General features: G+C 39.2%; 1 protein-coding gene across 2 annotated transcripts in view; it reads left to right on the top strand.

Annotated features, from left to right (window-relative positions):
• The window catches only part of FAT3 (FAT atypical cadherin 3), a 559321-nt gene that overhangs the window by 165676 nt on the left and 377888 nt on the right, over positions 1–15757 (top strand). For both annotated transcript variants that reach the window (XM_059929409.1, XM_059929408.1), the window contains exon 2: positions 6491–6805. In XM_059929409.1, the coding sequence (XP_059785392.1) occupies positions 6491–6805 (315 nt within the window). The remainder of the gene's footprint in view (positions 1–6490; positions 6806–15757) is intronic.

The raw sequence follows: 15757 nt of genomic DNA, 5'->3' as shown, positions 1-15757 counted from the left end.
CACCTTCCTGTCAGACTATAATTATTTGAAAATAAAAAGTCAATACAAATTTTAAATGCACTGAGAATTGGGAGTTAATATTTTGACTGATTGGGAATAAGAATTAAATATATATGCACAAGTAAACAAGTAAATGTCTATTAGAGGTATCTACAAAGAATATGCAACCAGGGTGTTTTTAAAATTTTGTTGTCTTTTTTTTAACTGCCTCAGAATCTATAGTACTTATCCTGGCAGAGGGATTTTCATCATGTTATGGGCCCATAGCCTCCAAAGCACTCCATGAACCATTTGTTGACAGGTCGTTTTAGAGCTGTTGTGGGTATTTGGTTGCCATTCTTTGGGGGCAAGATGTCATTTGAGACTTTGGGTGCCACATATGGGGATATGGCTGGAAAAAAGGTAAATTGAATAACCCAGTGTGTGATGGTCATCTGATTTGAACAGCTCCATACATTTTTTTCCTTTCATCTCCAATATTTAGGGCTTAGTCTATGAGAACAAGGTGCATATAGTTTTTCTAATATTTGTGAATAAGAAAGAACAATTACAGCTAACATGTGCTTCATGCTGGGATCAACTAATTCCATTTCAAGCTGTGCACAGTTCTAATAAATAAATAAATACTGTTTGTGTATCTGCTTATACAATTAAATATTAGGTTTCTCAAATAATTCTTGTCTGCTACTAGAATTATACAGCAAGTAAAGAAGAAACAGGAAAAGAAAAATTTTATAAACATAAGCTATCTCAAAAATAAAAAATCCCAACTGTATTTCTAAAGATTTTTTTTTATTTTCATGAATATCAGCATAAATTTGGCATCTCAACTGAATCCACATTGAGCATTTCTGTGATAGGTGAAAATGCAAAGAGGGTAAGGATGTATCTCCATCTGGAATATTCCATCTGAGTTCTTTCTACTGAGCAGCGCTCCCTGAAATTTGCTAGAAGCTCACTGTGGATGGTTTATTCTTTAAATAAGATTTATTAATTGCTCATTCTTGGTTCAGAGCAGAGACAAGAAGAGAATAGAAGCCTATGTGGCACATGGGAAGAAATTCTTAGACTGGAGAAGAAAAACCATGGAGAGGGTCATTTTTTGATATTTGAAGAGCTATCACAGGTGACTGGTGGTTTGCAGACTTGTTCTATTTTATTCTAGGATGTGAGTTAGGAAAACATTCAAATTAGAGAGACTGAAGTTTTGCCTCAGTGTGAAGAACTCTGCATTAGCTGAAACTCCCTAGTAAATGATGAGGGCCCTGTCACCAAACTCAGAACAGAGGCTGGGTGCTGGGTCAGGCATCATGTGGGAGCATATACCTATTGATTATTAGGGGTTTGGTTATACCTATTGATCTTCGAAGTCCCTTCCAGATCTGATTCAGTGAGGCTGACTTATCTCATCAGTGATGTAAACTAACCTACTGCTGATTCAGTGTGAGGATTTAAATTCATACATGAGCATTTTTTGAGTGTCTGCTACATGCCAGACACTGTTGTATGCAGTGAGACCACGGTGATTAAGCAGCCAGATACTCTCCTTGTAGAATGTACTTTCTCTAACAGGCAGATGGAAGGAGACTGTTTTCTGGGGATAAACACTCCAGGACTGTGTTAGGTAACGGACTACGAATATGTCACAAACATTTATGTTCTGCATATTTTGATAAATCAAAGAAAGACTGTCTTTGCAGAGAATCAGTACTGTTGTGATTGTGTTTTTATATTCTACAAAGAAATACCAAGAAGTACCTTTTTATGATTTCTACAGTCAATTTGGAGAAGTCAAATAGGAAAGTATCATATTAACTCAATACTGTTTGCCCAATTAATGACACTTCTCTAACAGAGGGGAAAAAAGAATTTCTTTGGACATAAAATACTATGTGAGTCTGATGTCTATATGGATTAAAAAGACAATAATGAGATATGGGGATATATGTATATGTATAGCTGATTCACTTTGTTATAAAGCAGAAACTAACACACCATTGTAAGGCAATTATACTCCAATAAAGATGTTAAAAAAAAAAGAAAAGAATGTTGTTTCGGTGAACAACCGGTCTCAAGTTTGACAGACCACTGTTTGAGAATGGGATTTTCTGTTCACTGGCTGAGTGATGATTCATAAGTTACTTAACTTAAATCTCTTTCCTTACCTGTAATATGGTGATAAAAATAGTAACTACCTCATGAGTGCTTGGCACTAAGAAATATTTGCTGAATGAATGATGGGTTTAGAAAATTTAATGATGAATGCATTTATTGCACCTATCATAATCCCAGCACACAATGATTAAATAGTCATGAATGCGTAGGTGATAATAGTGGTTGTAAAACTGTCCCTATTTGGAGATAAATATGATCATCTATGTAGAAAACCTTATGGAATTTGTAAAAACCCTGTAATAACTAATAAGTGAGTATAACAAGGTTGCAACATACAAGATCAATGTACAAAAATCAATTGTATTTTATATACTAAGAACAAACAATTAAAATTGAAATTAAAATAATAATGCCATTTCTAATATCAAAATATGAAATGCTTAGGGATAAATTTGACAAAAGATGTGCTAGATCTATATTCTGAAACTATACAACATTGCTTAGAGAAATAAAAGAAAACATAAATTAATAGAGAGATATACCATTTTCATGGATCAGTAGACTCAAAGTTGTTAAGATGTCAGTTCTTTCCAAAATGATTTATAGAGTCATTATAATCCCAGTAAAAATCCGAATAGGTTTTTCTAAATTTCATGTGGATTCTAAAGCTGATTCTATACTTCATATGGAAACACAAAGGATTTGGAATAACCCAAACAACTTTGAAATAGAAGGGCAAAATTGCAAGACTTACATTTCCTGACTTCAAGACTAATTATGAAGCGTTATTAAGAAAGTGTGATATTGATATAAAAATAGACAAATAGATCAATGAAACAGAATGGAGAGTCCAAATGTAGACCCATACTTATATGGTCAATTGATTTTCAACAAAGATGCAAAGGCAATTCAGTGGAGAAAAGATAGTTTTTTTCAACAAATGGGGCTGGCACAATGAACATCTACATATGAAAGAATGAGCTTAGGTCCATAGCTTTGTACCATATACAAATATTAACTCAAAATTCATCATAGGTATAAATGTAAAACCTAAGACTTTAAACTTCTGGAAGAAAACATAGGAGAAAAATCTTTGTGACCTTGGATAGGCAAAGATTTCTTAGATACTTAGATAATATCTAAAAACTGAAAGCAACCTAAATGTCCAAAAAGTCAATGTTTAAAAAAAATTGTGCTATATGCGTGCAATGGAATACTACTCAGAAATTAGAAGGTCTCTTGTATTTTTAAATGTACAACAACATGGATGAATCTCAGAAATAATTATTCTGGGTGAAAGAAGCCAGACAAAAAAGAGCACATACTGTATCATTCCGTTTCTGTAAAATTCTAGAAAATGCTAATTCGTCTGTAGTGACAAAGCTAATCTGGTTGTCTGTGGGTAGGGAAAATTTGAGAGCATTTTAATTAGATTAAAAACGGAAAGGTGAATACTTTCGGAAGCCATGGTCACATTTTTTATCTTGGTGGTGACGGTTTCATGGGTGTCAAAACTTACAAATTGTTTATTTTTAAATTCTTTTAGAGAAATTGTAGAGGATTTTATTTTTTTTTAATTTATTTTATTTATTTATTTTGGCTGCACCGGGTCTTAGTTGAGGCATGCCGTATCTTCATTGCGGCACACGAGATCTTTTAGTTGCAGCATGCTGACTCTTTGTTGCGGCATGCATGCGATCTAGTTCCCTGACCAGGGGCTGAACCTGGCCCCCTGCATTGGGAGCGTGGAGTCTTACCCACTGGACCACCAGGGAAGTCACACCGATTGTTTACTTTAAATGTGTATAGTTTATTGTATGTCAATTATGCCTCAATTGAAAAAGAGTAATAAAGAATGCATGGTAGTCGTTACAAAGCTATGGGCTTATAACATGATTTTGGCAGTCTTTGGGCAACCTCAGAAGTGAGTTTTTGCTTGATAGAAAATCTCATGTGGATTTACATTTTCAATTGTGACCACGTGGATCATAATTATCTGTGAAGCACTGAAGAAAGTGAGGAAATGCTATCACTGGGCATTTGTTGTTTAATATAGTTAATATGGAGCCTTGGATGAATCTTATAATAATTGTCAACACATTTCAGAGTCCTTCTTTTCATTTTGTCCTCAAATTTTTGGATCATGAGAGCGAAGCCTGAACACTTACGTTCCAAGATACTCATTTGCACTTCTACTTAATGAGTAAATATAGCCATAGACATATTTTATCTTAATGAGAGAGAATTTTAATTTCTAGAGGACATATCTGATGTTTCATTAAAAAATAGAGTAAAATTCCACCCATATATTTTAATTTGCATTAGTGGATGTCCTTCATCCAAGGACTTCTCAAAATCATTTAATGTCCAAAGCCTGTCCCAGTTTGACAGGTCCAAGAAAAGGGATTTAAGTGACTTCCAGGGATCCCAGAGCAATTCTGTGACTACAAATCTGTGTGTGTGTGCGTGTGCGCACAAGTGCGTGTGCGCACGGTGGGTAATCAGGCAAGGTACAGACAAAGCTGACCTAACTTCTTTGATTTTGTTCCTTCTTAAGTTCTCTTTTTAATGGACTGACTTTGCTATTCCCCAAACAGGCCAGATATTTTCATGAAAAGGTATCATGGGCAAGTCACAAAGATCAAGCAACAGTATGCCGCATGACCAGAGGAGAAAAAAATATCTAACAAGACTTTCCATCGCAAACTTCTCTCCTCTCAAGATTGTTCCTTGCTTTGGGGGGTGGTTACTATTTACAAGGCTTTGGGTATTGCTTTTGATTCATATTGATTTAATATATACTCAGCATCTACGGTGTTGCAAGCATTTTGCCAAACTCTCGGCATACAGTTAATCACATGGTTGCCACCACAGCACTGAGATATGGGTGATAGAACTAGGCTTGCTTGGTTCAAACACCTTGTACAGGGTCAAAGAGGTAGTAAGTCATGAAGTCTAGGTTGAAACTGGAGCATTTGAGGCAGACAGATCTGGGTTCTTCTGCAACTAGCTGTGTGACCTTGGACAAGTTATGTACTCACATTTGAGACTTGATGCCCTCATTATAAGAGAGAATTATAAAGCTTACAGAGTTCTTTGGTGGATAACTTTAGAACTGAAACTTCAGCATCAGTTGGGCGATCTCCCTTGGAATCGTATAGCTGTTCTGAATTACAAGCAACCTTCACTTTTCTGGCCTGTTTCTGGAAAGATGCCCTCCTCCCTCCCAGGTGCTGTACTTGGAAGTTTGCTTATGCAAGATCTACAGGCCATATTATGTGCCTAATCCAACAGGGGTACAGAGGATATAAGATTCAGGTCAGAACTGGAGAAGTGTTTCTTGACTCCTTCCATGGATCTTTTTTAGGGTATAAAGGTTTACATGAATTACACACCTTCCATGTGTATCCTGACTACTTTTAGAGATTTTATAAGCTGAATCCCAGAGTTTTGCCATCACAGTGGAAAGTACTTAAGAGTTTCTGTAGTAAGTTTCTATAGCCTTGGTGGTTTGGGTGAGGGCTGTAAAGATATTCAAGAGCACAGCATTTTCTCTTTGGCTTTTCTGTCAGATGTTTGATTTCCTGGTTGGTGCTTGTTTCAACCATGAAATGGGAAAGGTGGGAGGGAGCAGGCTGGGCATTTTTCTGCTCCTAATTTAAAATGATTGTCCCTGAGTATCCCTCAAAGTGGCTTAGAGTTTATTTAGTGCCCTCTGTAGAGTTCTTGAGGGGGCTAGAGCTCATTCAGAAAGTATGTTGGTATGGCTTACGGCTTCTCTGATTCTTTTGGATTAACTGTGACATTAGATTTGTAGAGAAATAGTATCAAGGGGGTTTGGACTTTTGCATGCAAAATAGTTTCTATCCTAACAGGCGAAAGAACATTTGAAAGGTCTTTTTCATTTTTGTGAATGAACAGACAAAATAATGTATCCCGGGAAAGCTCTTTGTTGCATAGGAAATCAATTCGATATCAGGTCAAATGGAAATTTTGATGTGATAGTGCACTGCTTTCCCATGCATCATGGGAAGTGTTTTGACCTCTGGCCCACTCTCTTCCCATTGCTCCCAACTGTCTCGTGGGTTTGTGTGTGTGTGTGTGTGTGTGTGTATAGATATGTCTATCCCCGAAATTCAAATAAAGTATTTGTGAATATAATTATACTTCTCAAATGGTAGAAGAACTGGTCAGTACAGTTTTGCAGAAAATAGTGTTCTGATGTAAAGAGAAACATCTTCATTTAATTTTGTGTGATGGATTTTTCTTTTTCATATGCCGAGATCACTTAGCACAGCCGTCCTCAGTTTGGGGTGATTGACTTAATGTCTTCCTGTTTTGCTATAGCAGTTACACTTTCCTTGCTTTCTCTTAGGAGTCATCTCTACTGCAGACATTCTTGATCGAGAGACAACAGGGTCATACTGGCTGACTGTGTACGCCACAGATCGGGGCGTTGTTCCACTCTATTCCACGATTGAGGTCTACATTGAAATTGAAGACGTGAATGACAACGCCCCGCTGACCTCTGAACCTATTTATTATCCTGTTGTCATGGAAAACTCTCCGAAGGATGTATCTGTCATTCAGATCCAGGCTGAGGACCCTGACTCTAGTTCCAATGAAAAACTGACATACAGGATTACAAGTGGGAATCCTCAGAACTTTTTTGCCATCAACATCAAAACAGGTAAGGGAATGCTCGCATGACTTTTTTTAGTTGTTAGTCCACCTTTTAAATTCATGAGTCTGACACTTGCTACACCCTCTTATTTATTTTATTGTGTGGAGAACAGCATCCTCCTTTCTGGGAATTGCTTGAAAAGGTGAGCGTTTTACCTTTCTGGTTTGGTATGTTTTCATTTCAACTGACATTGAGGTGAAGTGATCTAATAGAAATCGGAGGCTTTCACAGGAAGCCTTAGATTTGCTTTACTCATAATTGTAAAACATGGCTCCTAAGCCATTCAGAGAGCCAGCTGCCCCCTTTCTCAATCTTGGGAGAGAGTAACCTGGGCCATGCTGGGTTCCATGGGTAGCTGGCTTTGTCACACCTCTCTTTCTAGGAACTTCTCCCTTGCTTGGCCTTAGTCCAGCATGCCATAAATAATCTCCTTAAAGCCTTAACTTTAAGCCCCAGATGTTTTGTGATTTCTGTACTACCCATCAATGAAATGTCAATGTTTAGTAGAACTTCCAGTATCTAAACCTTTACGTAAAACATACACATTTTAATTTTCTTGGTTTTTGCTTAAAAAGTTTCTAGAGAGTGCACGGAAAACTTAACTTGTTGACTAAGGACCAGAAAGGGCAGGTGTGGAGTTTGATTGAATGCATTCTGAGACAAATACATACACTGGAAAAAAGTGCTTTGCAGAGTAAATCTCAGAAGTTTGTTGCTTTCTTGTCATTTGCCTCTTTTAGATCTGAACAAGCAGGTAAAACACTCAGTGAGAGTTGTGATGGATAGAGTTTTAATTAATTGAAATTTAGAAGAATGTAATAAAGATACTATAGCTATCTCACTCTGGGTGAGTTGATATTGGTCAAAAGTTAGGCTAGGTGATTGATGTTTGTTGGTTGGGACATGCCCCACTTTCCTAACAAAGTACTGATTGAGTTGATAGTTATTTCTCCTGCTCATGTTTGTTCAAGTAGAAACATATAACTGATGCCAAGCGTTTTATAAATGCCAGATTCCCATTAACATAATTTAAAGAGAATGCCAAGGGAATATTTGAAACTATTGATTTTTTTCTAATTATGAGTGGGTCAGTCATTTTGTTAAGCAGAGTTTAGCATTTGAATAGTGTTGAATCAGGATCTGACTTTAATTTCATTAGAAGACAGAGAGTGGTCATCAGCTATCAGTGTCTGATTCAGGCGTCCTTGAACTTGAAGGAGAAGACTCAGAGAACTGGAGCCACGCCCATCCTTTCAGCACCCCGTTAAGTACGGGGAGCCTCCCATGCACGTGAGGACCCCCACCCTCCTGATTCACTTTCTCACTGTAGCCAAGAGCTCTGTGTAATATGGTGACAGAGAAATGAATTCAGATACTTGAGAAAGTCAAGAGGGAAAAAGAACAAAGACAAAAAAAGTCACAGGAAAGAAGTTGAGGGCATAGACGTCTTCACATTTCACAGCCCCTGTGGAGCCTGAAACACCCCAGTCATAAGTCATATTCTGAATCCTCCCTCTTGATTCCATTGGCACTTGACTCAGTAAGAGTGAACCCAGCACCCTCTTTTACAAAAGACACTGCACAAGGGCAATGTCAACTGGTCTCTTCCTCCACTCATGGCTGAAATTAAAGAAAGAATAAATGTCACAGGGAGGAATTTGGACTGGAAGTGAAGACCATAGACTGTGCAGTATTTGCAGAGAAGAACATGGAGACTCATGTAACTAAAGCTGTCTTTTATCTAGCTTTGAAAAGTTTGCCCTTGGATTTTAGAAATACCTGTATTATCGAAATTTGTACTGTATTACGTAAGAGCCTTAATCATATTTATAATTTCTCTGTCCTAGCTGTAGATTTTTAAAAAGGATTTGTGCCAGGAATGACATTTTAGACCAACTTTTCTAATAGTCTAAAAGGAACATATAGCACACTTTGTAATTCTCAGACACACAACAAGAAAACACTGGATTTTGTTTATCCATTTAGTCATTCACCAAGCATTTATTGTGCCTACTAGTTTCCAAACAGGATCTTATAGAGAGAGTTATAAACTTAAGAGATGGCCCAAGCCTATCAGGGACCCAAGGTACGTGAAATTACTAAACTGACAAATATTTATGATAGAGTGAAAGGTTGCAATAATTGATTATGGTAGAGGAGTTTCACTCAATATGGGGTGGGCAAGAGTGGTAGTTAGGGAGTGTTTCATGGAGGAGGGTAGCATTTGGGATTAGAAGTCCTGGTTTTCAAACCCTTGCTCTGCACTCCTAACTGGGAAACACCATCAAACACAGCAGGGAAAACATAGACTAAATCAGACACTCTGTGGGCTCTGTGAGCTTGGGCAGGTTACTGAACCTCTCTGAACTTCGGTTTTTAGTGAGAAAGGATAGTTGCAAGGCATAAAGCGGTCCTCAAGTAAAATGCTTACCACGGTGCCTGGCACAGTGAAACTGTGCGAAGAAAGTTGATACCCCATCCTGATTGCTGTAACTCTGATTACAGGCACATCAGTTAATCTCCTCGGACCTCAGATTCTTATCTAGAAAATGAAAATGACCTTGCTTACTTCATACGAGTTGCTCAAGAAGTCTGAATTCATATGTTTGAAAGCCATTGGTGAACTATAAAGTTCTAGAAGAATCATGTTATTACTATTCTTATTTCTATTGAGATTCGCAGAACCACGAGCCTGGTGCAACCCTTGTTAAGCTTGTTGCTCTAAATATAATGCTGCCTACGGAGCAAATATCCGATTCCACAAGCTCTCCAAAGAGATGGTTTAATTTTTGGCACACTTCCTGTCTCTCTAAAGTCCTTTGTCTGCAATAGTTATGTTAACGTAACATTTTTCAGGAATGAAGGGGGAGGTGTCCCTAACTGGTATATTTAGGTAATATTTATGCTTTAGATTTTTTCCACTGGTTGTGGACTCTGGTAAACTGACCTTTCGTTCCTTCCTCTGTGGCAGAGCTGAAATTTATAGGGTTCCATTTTGCTTTGGCAATGTGCTACATAATAAATAAAGATTAACATGATTAATGCGAACTCGAATAATGTCAATACTTAGGGTCCACAGCTTGCAGCAGATAACAGATATCCGGGACCCAGAAAGGGAGAGAGATTTCTCTAATGAACTCTCTGTTCTCTACCTAAAGAACTGTTTTGTTTTGTTTTTTTCCCTACCAGACCTAAAATCACTTAGAGTCAGTAGTCTGTGGACTTTCTCTAGTAATTCCTGTGGCTTAAGAAGGAAAACAAAAGCTGTAATGCTCTGAGGTCCTTTCTGGCCTGTACAGAGAACCCTTGATTAATTCCAGGCTGAACAGGTGATTTCAATCAAAGGCAGCTTCCGGCATGCGCGGGCCTTAGCTAGTCAGTAAGGGGAGTCCTACCCACGTGTTCTGAGCGGGAGACACCCGGCAGGCTGGTGTTCACCTGTCTCTCCGGGTGAGCAGGAACTTAAATGCTTCCTTCCAGCACTTGTAACGAAATCCAAGCTGGCTGCTGAGTGGTCATCCAGGCTGAATTGGGGAACAGGTGTGGGAAGTTCCTCTAGGATTTCAGAATGTTTATTGTAGTCATGTCTGCGGTATGGGGACCATTTGGCACAGCGCCAGCATGCCAGCATTTACTGGAGCACTCGATAAATATTGTTGTTTTTATTATTATTAATCATCCTGTTTTCCCCACTAGAGTCAAGTTTGTGTGAGTTGCAAGCACACTTCTCCCGAACCCCACTGTCTTTTGTTTTTGAAGTATAGTTGATTTAAAATGTTGTCTGAGTTTCAGGTGTACAGCAAAGTGATTCAGTTATACATACATATATATATATTCTTTTTCAGATTCTTTTCCATTATAAGTTATTACGAGATATTGAATATAGTTCCCTGTGCTATACAGTAGGACCCTGTTGTTTATCTGTTTTATATATAGTAATGTGGATCTGTTAATCCCAGACTCCTAATTTATCCCCCCCTTTCCCCTTTCATAACCATGTTTGTTTTCCATGTTTATGCGTCTGTTTCTGTTCCGTAAATAAGTTCATTTGTATCATTTTTTTAAGATTCCACGTATAAGTGCTATCATATGATACTTGTCTTTCTCTGACTTATTTCACTTGGTATGATAATCTCTAGATATAGCCATGTTGCTGCAAACGAGACATACTTGAAAGGCGGTGATGTCTTTCCTTCCTAATCAGTGTGTAGCACTGGAACCTTCCATGGGGTTTTATAAAGTGTATTGTGCACTACTGTGTGCCACTGCTGTTCTAGACCCCAGGTATTGGTGGGATGGGTGATAGAACAGAAGTATAAGACATTACTGCATTCAGGGAATTTATGCTCATGGGAAAAATAGGGCCATCACACATACTACGCACTTTAGCAAGAATGTAAGGCAGTTTATAAAAAATAAATGGTCAAACTCTGTGGAATATAAGTTGTGAGTGAACAGGATAACATGTCTGGGTGGGGCAGAGTTCAGTGCCAGCTGGAGTAGGAGAGGATGGTGTGAGGACTTTGCAGACCCCTGAAATGGGCCCTGAAGAATGGGTCAGTCTGCAAAGAGAGAAGCGAGAAAATTACCCAGGGACTGAACAAGTTAAGCTGACCTTGAAAGCCCATCCGTTGCTACTTGAGCTAGTTGGAGAGGCTTTATATCATTAGGAAAGGAATTTTAAAAGACTCATAAATGTCTGGAGCGTTGGAAGACATTAGAAGTAGCAACTATGCACATCTCTTTTATTCTTGTTTGATGATATTTAGATTTTTAAAAGCCTTGGGTCTTATATCTTCCTTTTGAGAGGCCTAATAAAATAACTTTTTAGAGGGAAAAACCATACCTAATTTTGCCTCTGTTTCCTTTGCCTCTGTTAAACATAGATCCAGGATTAGGGTATGCTGTGTTGAGAGCCTGTGTCTCTGGAAGTGAGCCTTACTTAATCCAGACCTTTTGACGATTGACCAGCCAGGGCATGGGCTTTCTAAATTCTTTCCTGCAGTTGTGATGTCTCCCTTTGGTCCATGCTCTGACCGCTGGCATTGCCACCTATATTTGAGCTGAGGTGAAGCTCAGCTTGCTTTCACTTTGTGTGAGCCTCTTGGGATTAACCTGACCAAAGCATACTTATGTGTAGGAAGAGTTGCTGCCCTCTCCTCTTCTCAGGGGAGCTGACAGAAAGTGAACCTCTTCAAAAGCATGTGTGCTGTAGGAATACCTCAAAGCCTAACCTTAACGATTGATTCCCTTGGGCTTAGACATTTTTTCCCTATACAAAGAGGAGGGATAACTTATTAAAATATTGGATGTCATTAGTTTTTTAACCAACTCTAAATAATAGTAGCTTGGGACTTCCCTGGCGGTCCAGTGGTTAAGACTCCGTGCTTTCTGGTTCCACTGCAGGGGGCATGCATGGGTTCGATCCCTGGTTGGGGAACTAAGATCCAGCCTGCTGCACTTCATGGCCAAAACCAAACAAATAAATAAGTAAATAATATCAGCTTGCCTTTCAGTGTACGGTATAAGACGAAGCCGGTAAGTGTTACCTGGAGGAGTAACAGAGAGAGAAAAATCTAGACCACATTTCAGCATGATGATGATCGACTGGCAAGCTTGTTAAGACTACGGATTCCTGGGATGGAGCTCAATCATTTGCATTTCTACCAAGTTCCTATGTGATGCTGACATTGCTGAAAACTAGGTTAGCAAGACTCTAGACTTCAGTATCCAAAGAGAAACGAAAGAGGGAGGTAACACAGTGCTGAGAGATGACCTGAGGACAAGGTAGCCAACTTTGTAATTTATCCATACACTCTTTTATTTTAAATTTTACTGGAGTGTGGCTGATTTACAACGTTGTGTTAGTTTCAGGTGTATGAAGTAGAGAAAAATGAAAATCCTGTCTCTTTCATGGTCCATGAGCAAAAACATTGTGATACCTAAGACTTGTGATTAATAAAAAATCTGGGTTATATTAATGTTTGGATACACTTCTCTTGTTTCCAAATATATAACATTAAGCAGAATCTGTTGCTAAATGGAATTCAGGAATACTTTAATGAATCAACAAACATTTGATATTAGTTTATCATTATAAAAAGAGCGATGGCTCATAAGAGAGTGGTGCTTAAAAATAATCTGGTATCATAAGTAAGCTAAGCCTTCTGTTGATGTCCAGCTCTGTTTGGGGATAATCTGCTTAACAAACCACCTTTTCCTGGAAAACAGAAGGAGACCTGGCTTTATGTTATAACATCAGAGATTAAAAAGAAAAAAACACACAAGGTGAAGGACAAGGGGACAAATATTGATGATTTTTCTTTCAAGTGAACATTGCAGAAATCTCTTGTTACAGTCTCTTGTTCCTTGTTCCTTCCTAATGGAAAGCTAAATTCTCCTGAATGGGTAGAAATGACCGCGGGATGATGAGTTGATATTCATAAGTCCAGGCACAAAGCAGATAATGTAGCGAATAAGTACGTATGAAACTGTAAATCACCCTCGCTCCTTCTTTCAGCCATGAAAGGAGGCCTTGTCCTATAGAACATGAAATTGTGTTCATTTAATCCAACGCGTCCAGTAGAACAAATCGGCCTCATGCAGATTTATCACAGGAGGTTATTTAAATTCAGCAGTGACCTTTGCATCCCTGTGAGTGTGCTTCACATGAACAAGGACAAAGGGAACTTTTCTGCACTGTCATTGTGTCACTGGAGAGACTGTGCATTTCCCCATTTGATCAACTCATAAGTGTGGACTGGGGGTGGGGGGGTTCTGAGGGTGCAGAGGGGGACATTGCAAAGGAGAACGTGCTTTCACCTAGAGTAGACTGAGGCTCTGTCTTCCTGTGGCTTGATTTTTTTTTTTTTTTTTTTGAATGCTGGTTGTGAATGTAAATACCTAGTTCAGAGTTTCTCAACTTCAATACTTTCGACATTTTGGACTGGATCAGTCTTTGTTTTGGGAGCTGTGCTAGGCATTATAAGATGTTTAGCAACATTTCTGGGTCTCTACGAGATGCCAGTAGTGCCCCTTCCCCTAGTTGTGACAGCCAAAATAGCTCCAGACATTGTCAAACATCCCCTGGGGTAAAAATTGCCCCTGTTGAAAACCACCGAACTAATGTGGAATATTTTCCAAGACTCTATTTCACTTGCCCTTAACAAAACACCCTACAAAATGAGTAACTAATTAGGGAGGTGTGGTGGTATTGTTAGCATTTTCAAAAAGTGCTTGTGTGCGTATATCTATATATAGAAACAGATGCAAATATATATTATTAACCATAATAAAATGATATAAAATAAAAAGGGAAGAAATCCAAAGCTGCCTCTCACTTCCCTCTCACTCCAGGTTCTTTGTATTTTAAAGGCTTTATGAATATTTGAAATCAAATCCATTAGCAAAAAAAGAACAAAACAACAAAACTTCCAACAGAATGAAAGTGGAGGAAGTTATTGTTTTCTCAACGCTGAGTGTTTGGACAGAATTCTCATCAAAGTCGGTTTTGCACAGCGTTCTTCAGAAAACAGCGTCAAGGGGTTATTTTGAGGGTCCCAGAGTTTATTCCCTTGAAATACTTAAGTAGCTCCAAATCCTGTTCCTGCTTAATGTCAGCCTTCTGACAGATAAATATGAGGATTGTTACTTCCCTGGAATAAAAGGGAGTGAAAAAGAAAAAAAAAAAATCCTTTTGCCCTCAGCTGGGGAGTCTGCAGTCCTGTATCTAGATTAAGGCTCTCTGAGGTCTTTGGCATCCCTTGTAAGGATGCAGTGTTCATTTACAAGCCCCAGGGAACTGGTAGATTTGTGGGGCGTTAGACCAGTGTCTCAGATCACCGTTCTTGGATACACCACAGGTTGCGAAGACTTTGCTAACTGGTACCACCATCAGTAATAGGAAAGAAAACTTTGACCCCCAAATTGAGTCACATTTCGATGGAGAAGTCTGCAAATGAGGCAACAGCGTTCATGAGAAACAGATTCGGATCTTTGAGTTAATATGACTGTTACTTGGAAAAAAAGAGTTTCAGGTCTTGACTTTTATAAAATTGAATTCCAGGCAGGTATGAGGAACTTGGGTAAAAGGGAGGGAAGACTGAACAGACAGGAGCGGGAGGGAAGAGATGCCTGGCTGGGAACCGACCCTGGGCAGGCAGGTGGCTCAGGGGCGCCTCCCCGAGGGGATGTAAGCTGCTCATTCTGTGTGGCTGGTGGAATTGCTTGGGCCTCCATGCTCCTCCATGTCCTCTAGCCCACTGAGAAGGGGTGGGAGAGAGGGGCGGTGTTCCTAGATTTCCGGTAGAAACCCAGCCTGCTCCTGGGGGCTCAGCTGCAGGCGTAGCTGCTGCTGGAAATTACTGAGAATTATTTGGGAGGGTGATAGAGTCATGTAAATAAAGCAGATGATGGAGTTATATGTATATATGAAAAAAGGAGATTGATTAAGGTCGTAAATTTCCCTTTTCTTTCTTTTATCTGGGCATTAATTCCACAGCAGTAATTTACTGCCTTGGTTTATTACTTTCTTCTGTTCTGAGAGAAACAGTGAATTTTAATTGAAACCACTGCCCGCCTCTCTTCATTCTTCCCCGACATTGTTAGGGGGGACTCCTGGATACTCCCTGGTGTGTGCCCCCTCCCTCCCAGGGGTGATGGAAAGGTGGGAAGAGGAACCTTAAGCCAGGGAGGCCAGAGTGCCGGTCTGCTCTGTGCCCGAGCCAGACCTGTGTTTTCACATATTATCTAATTTAGCTCTCACCACAGTCCTGGGAAGAAACTGGGCCTCTGGGCACCTTGGTGACCTGCCCAAGGTCACCCAGCTGGTCATACAGAACTAGGATTGCTCTGATTAATGGTCCCCAGTGCTAAAGACATATGCCATTGAAAGTGAAAACGTGAGCAACTCAATGAATGCATTAATGATCTGAGGACTGTGGTGCTCAGGGAATTCTT

Source organism: Balaenoptera ricei, chromosome 8 (genome assembly GCF_028023285.1).
Source record: "Balaenoptera ricei isolate mBalRic1 chromosome 8, mBalRic1.hap2, whole genome shotgun sequence".
Classification (NCBI taxonomy): domain Eukaryota; kingdom Metazoa; phylum Chordata; class Mammalia; order Artiodactyla; family Balaenopteridae; genus Balaenoptera; species Balaenoptera ricei.
The sequence above is the reverse complement of the archived record's forward strand: the minus strand, read 5'-3'. Positions and strand labels throughout refer to the sequence as shown.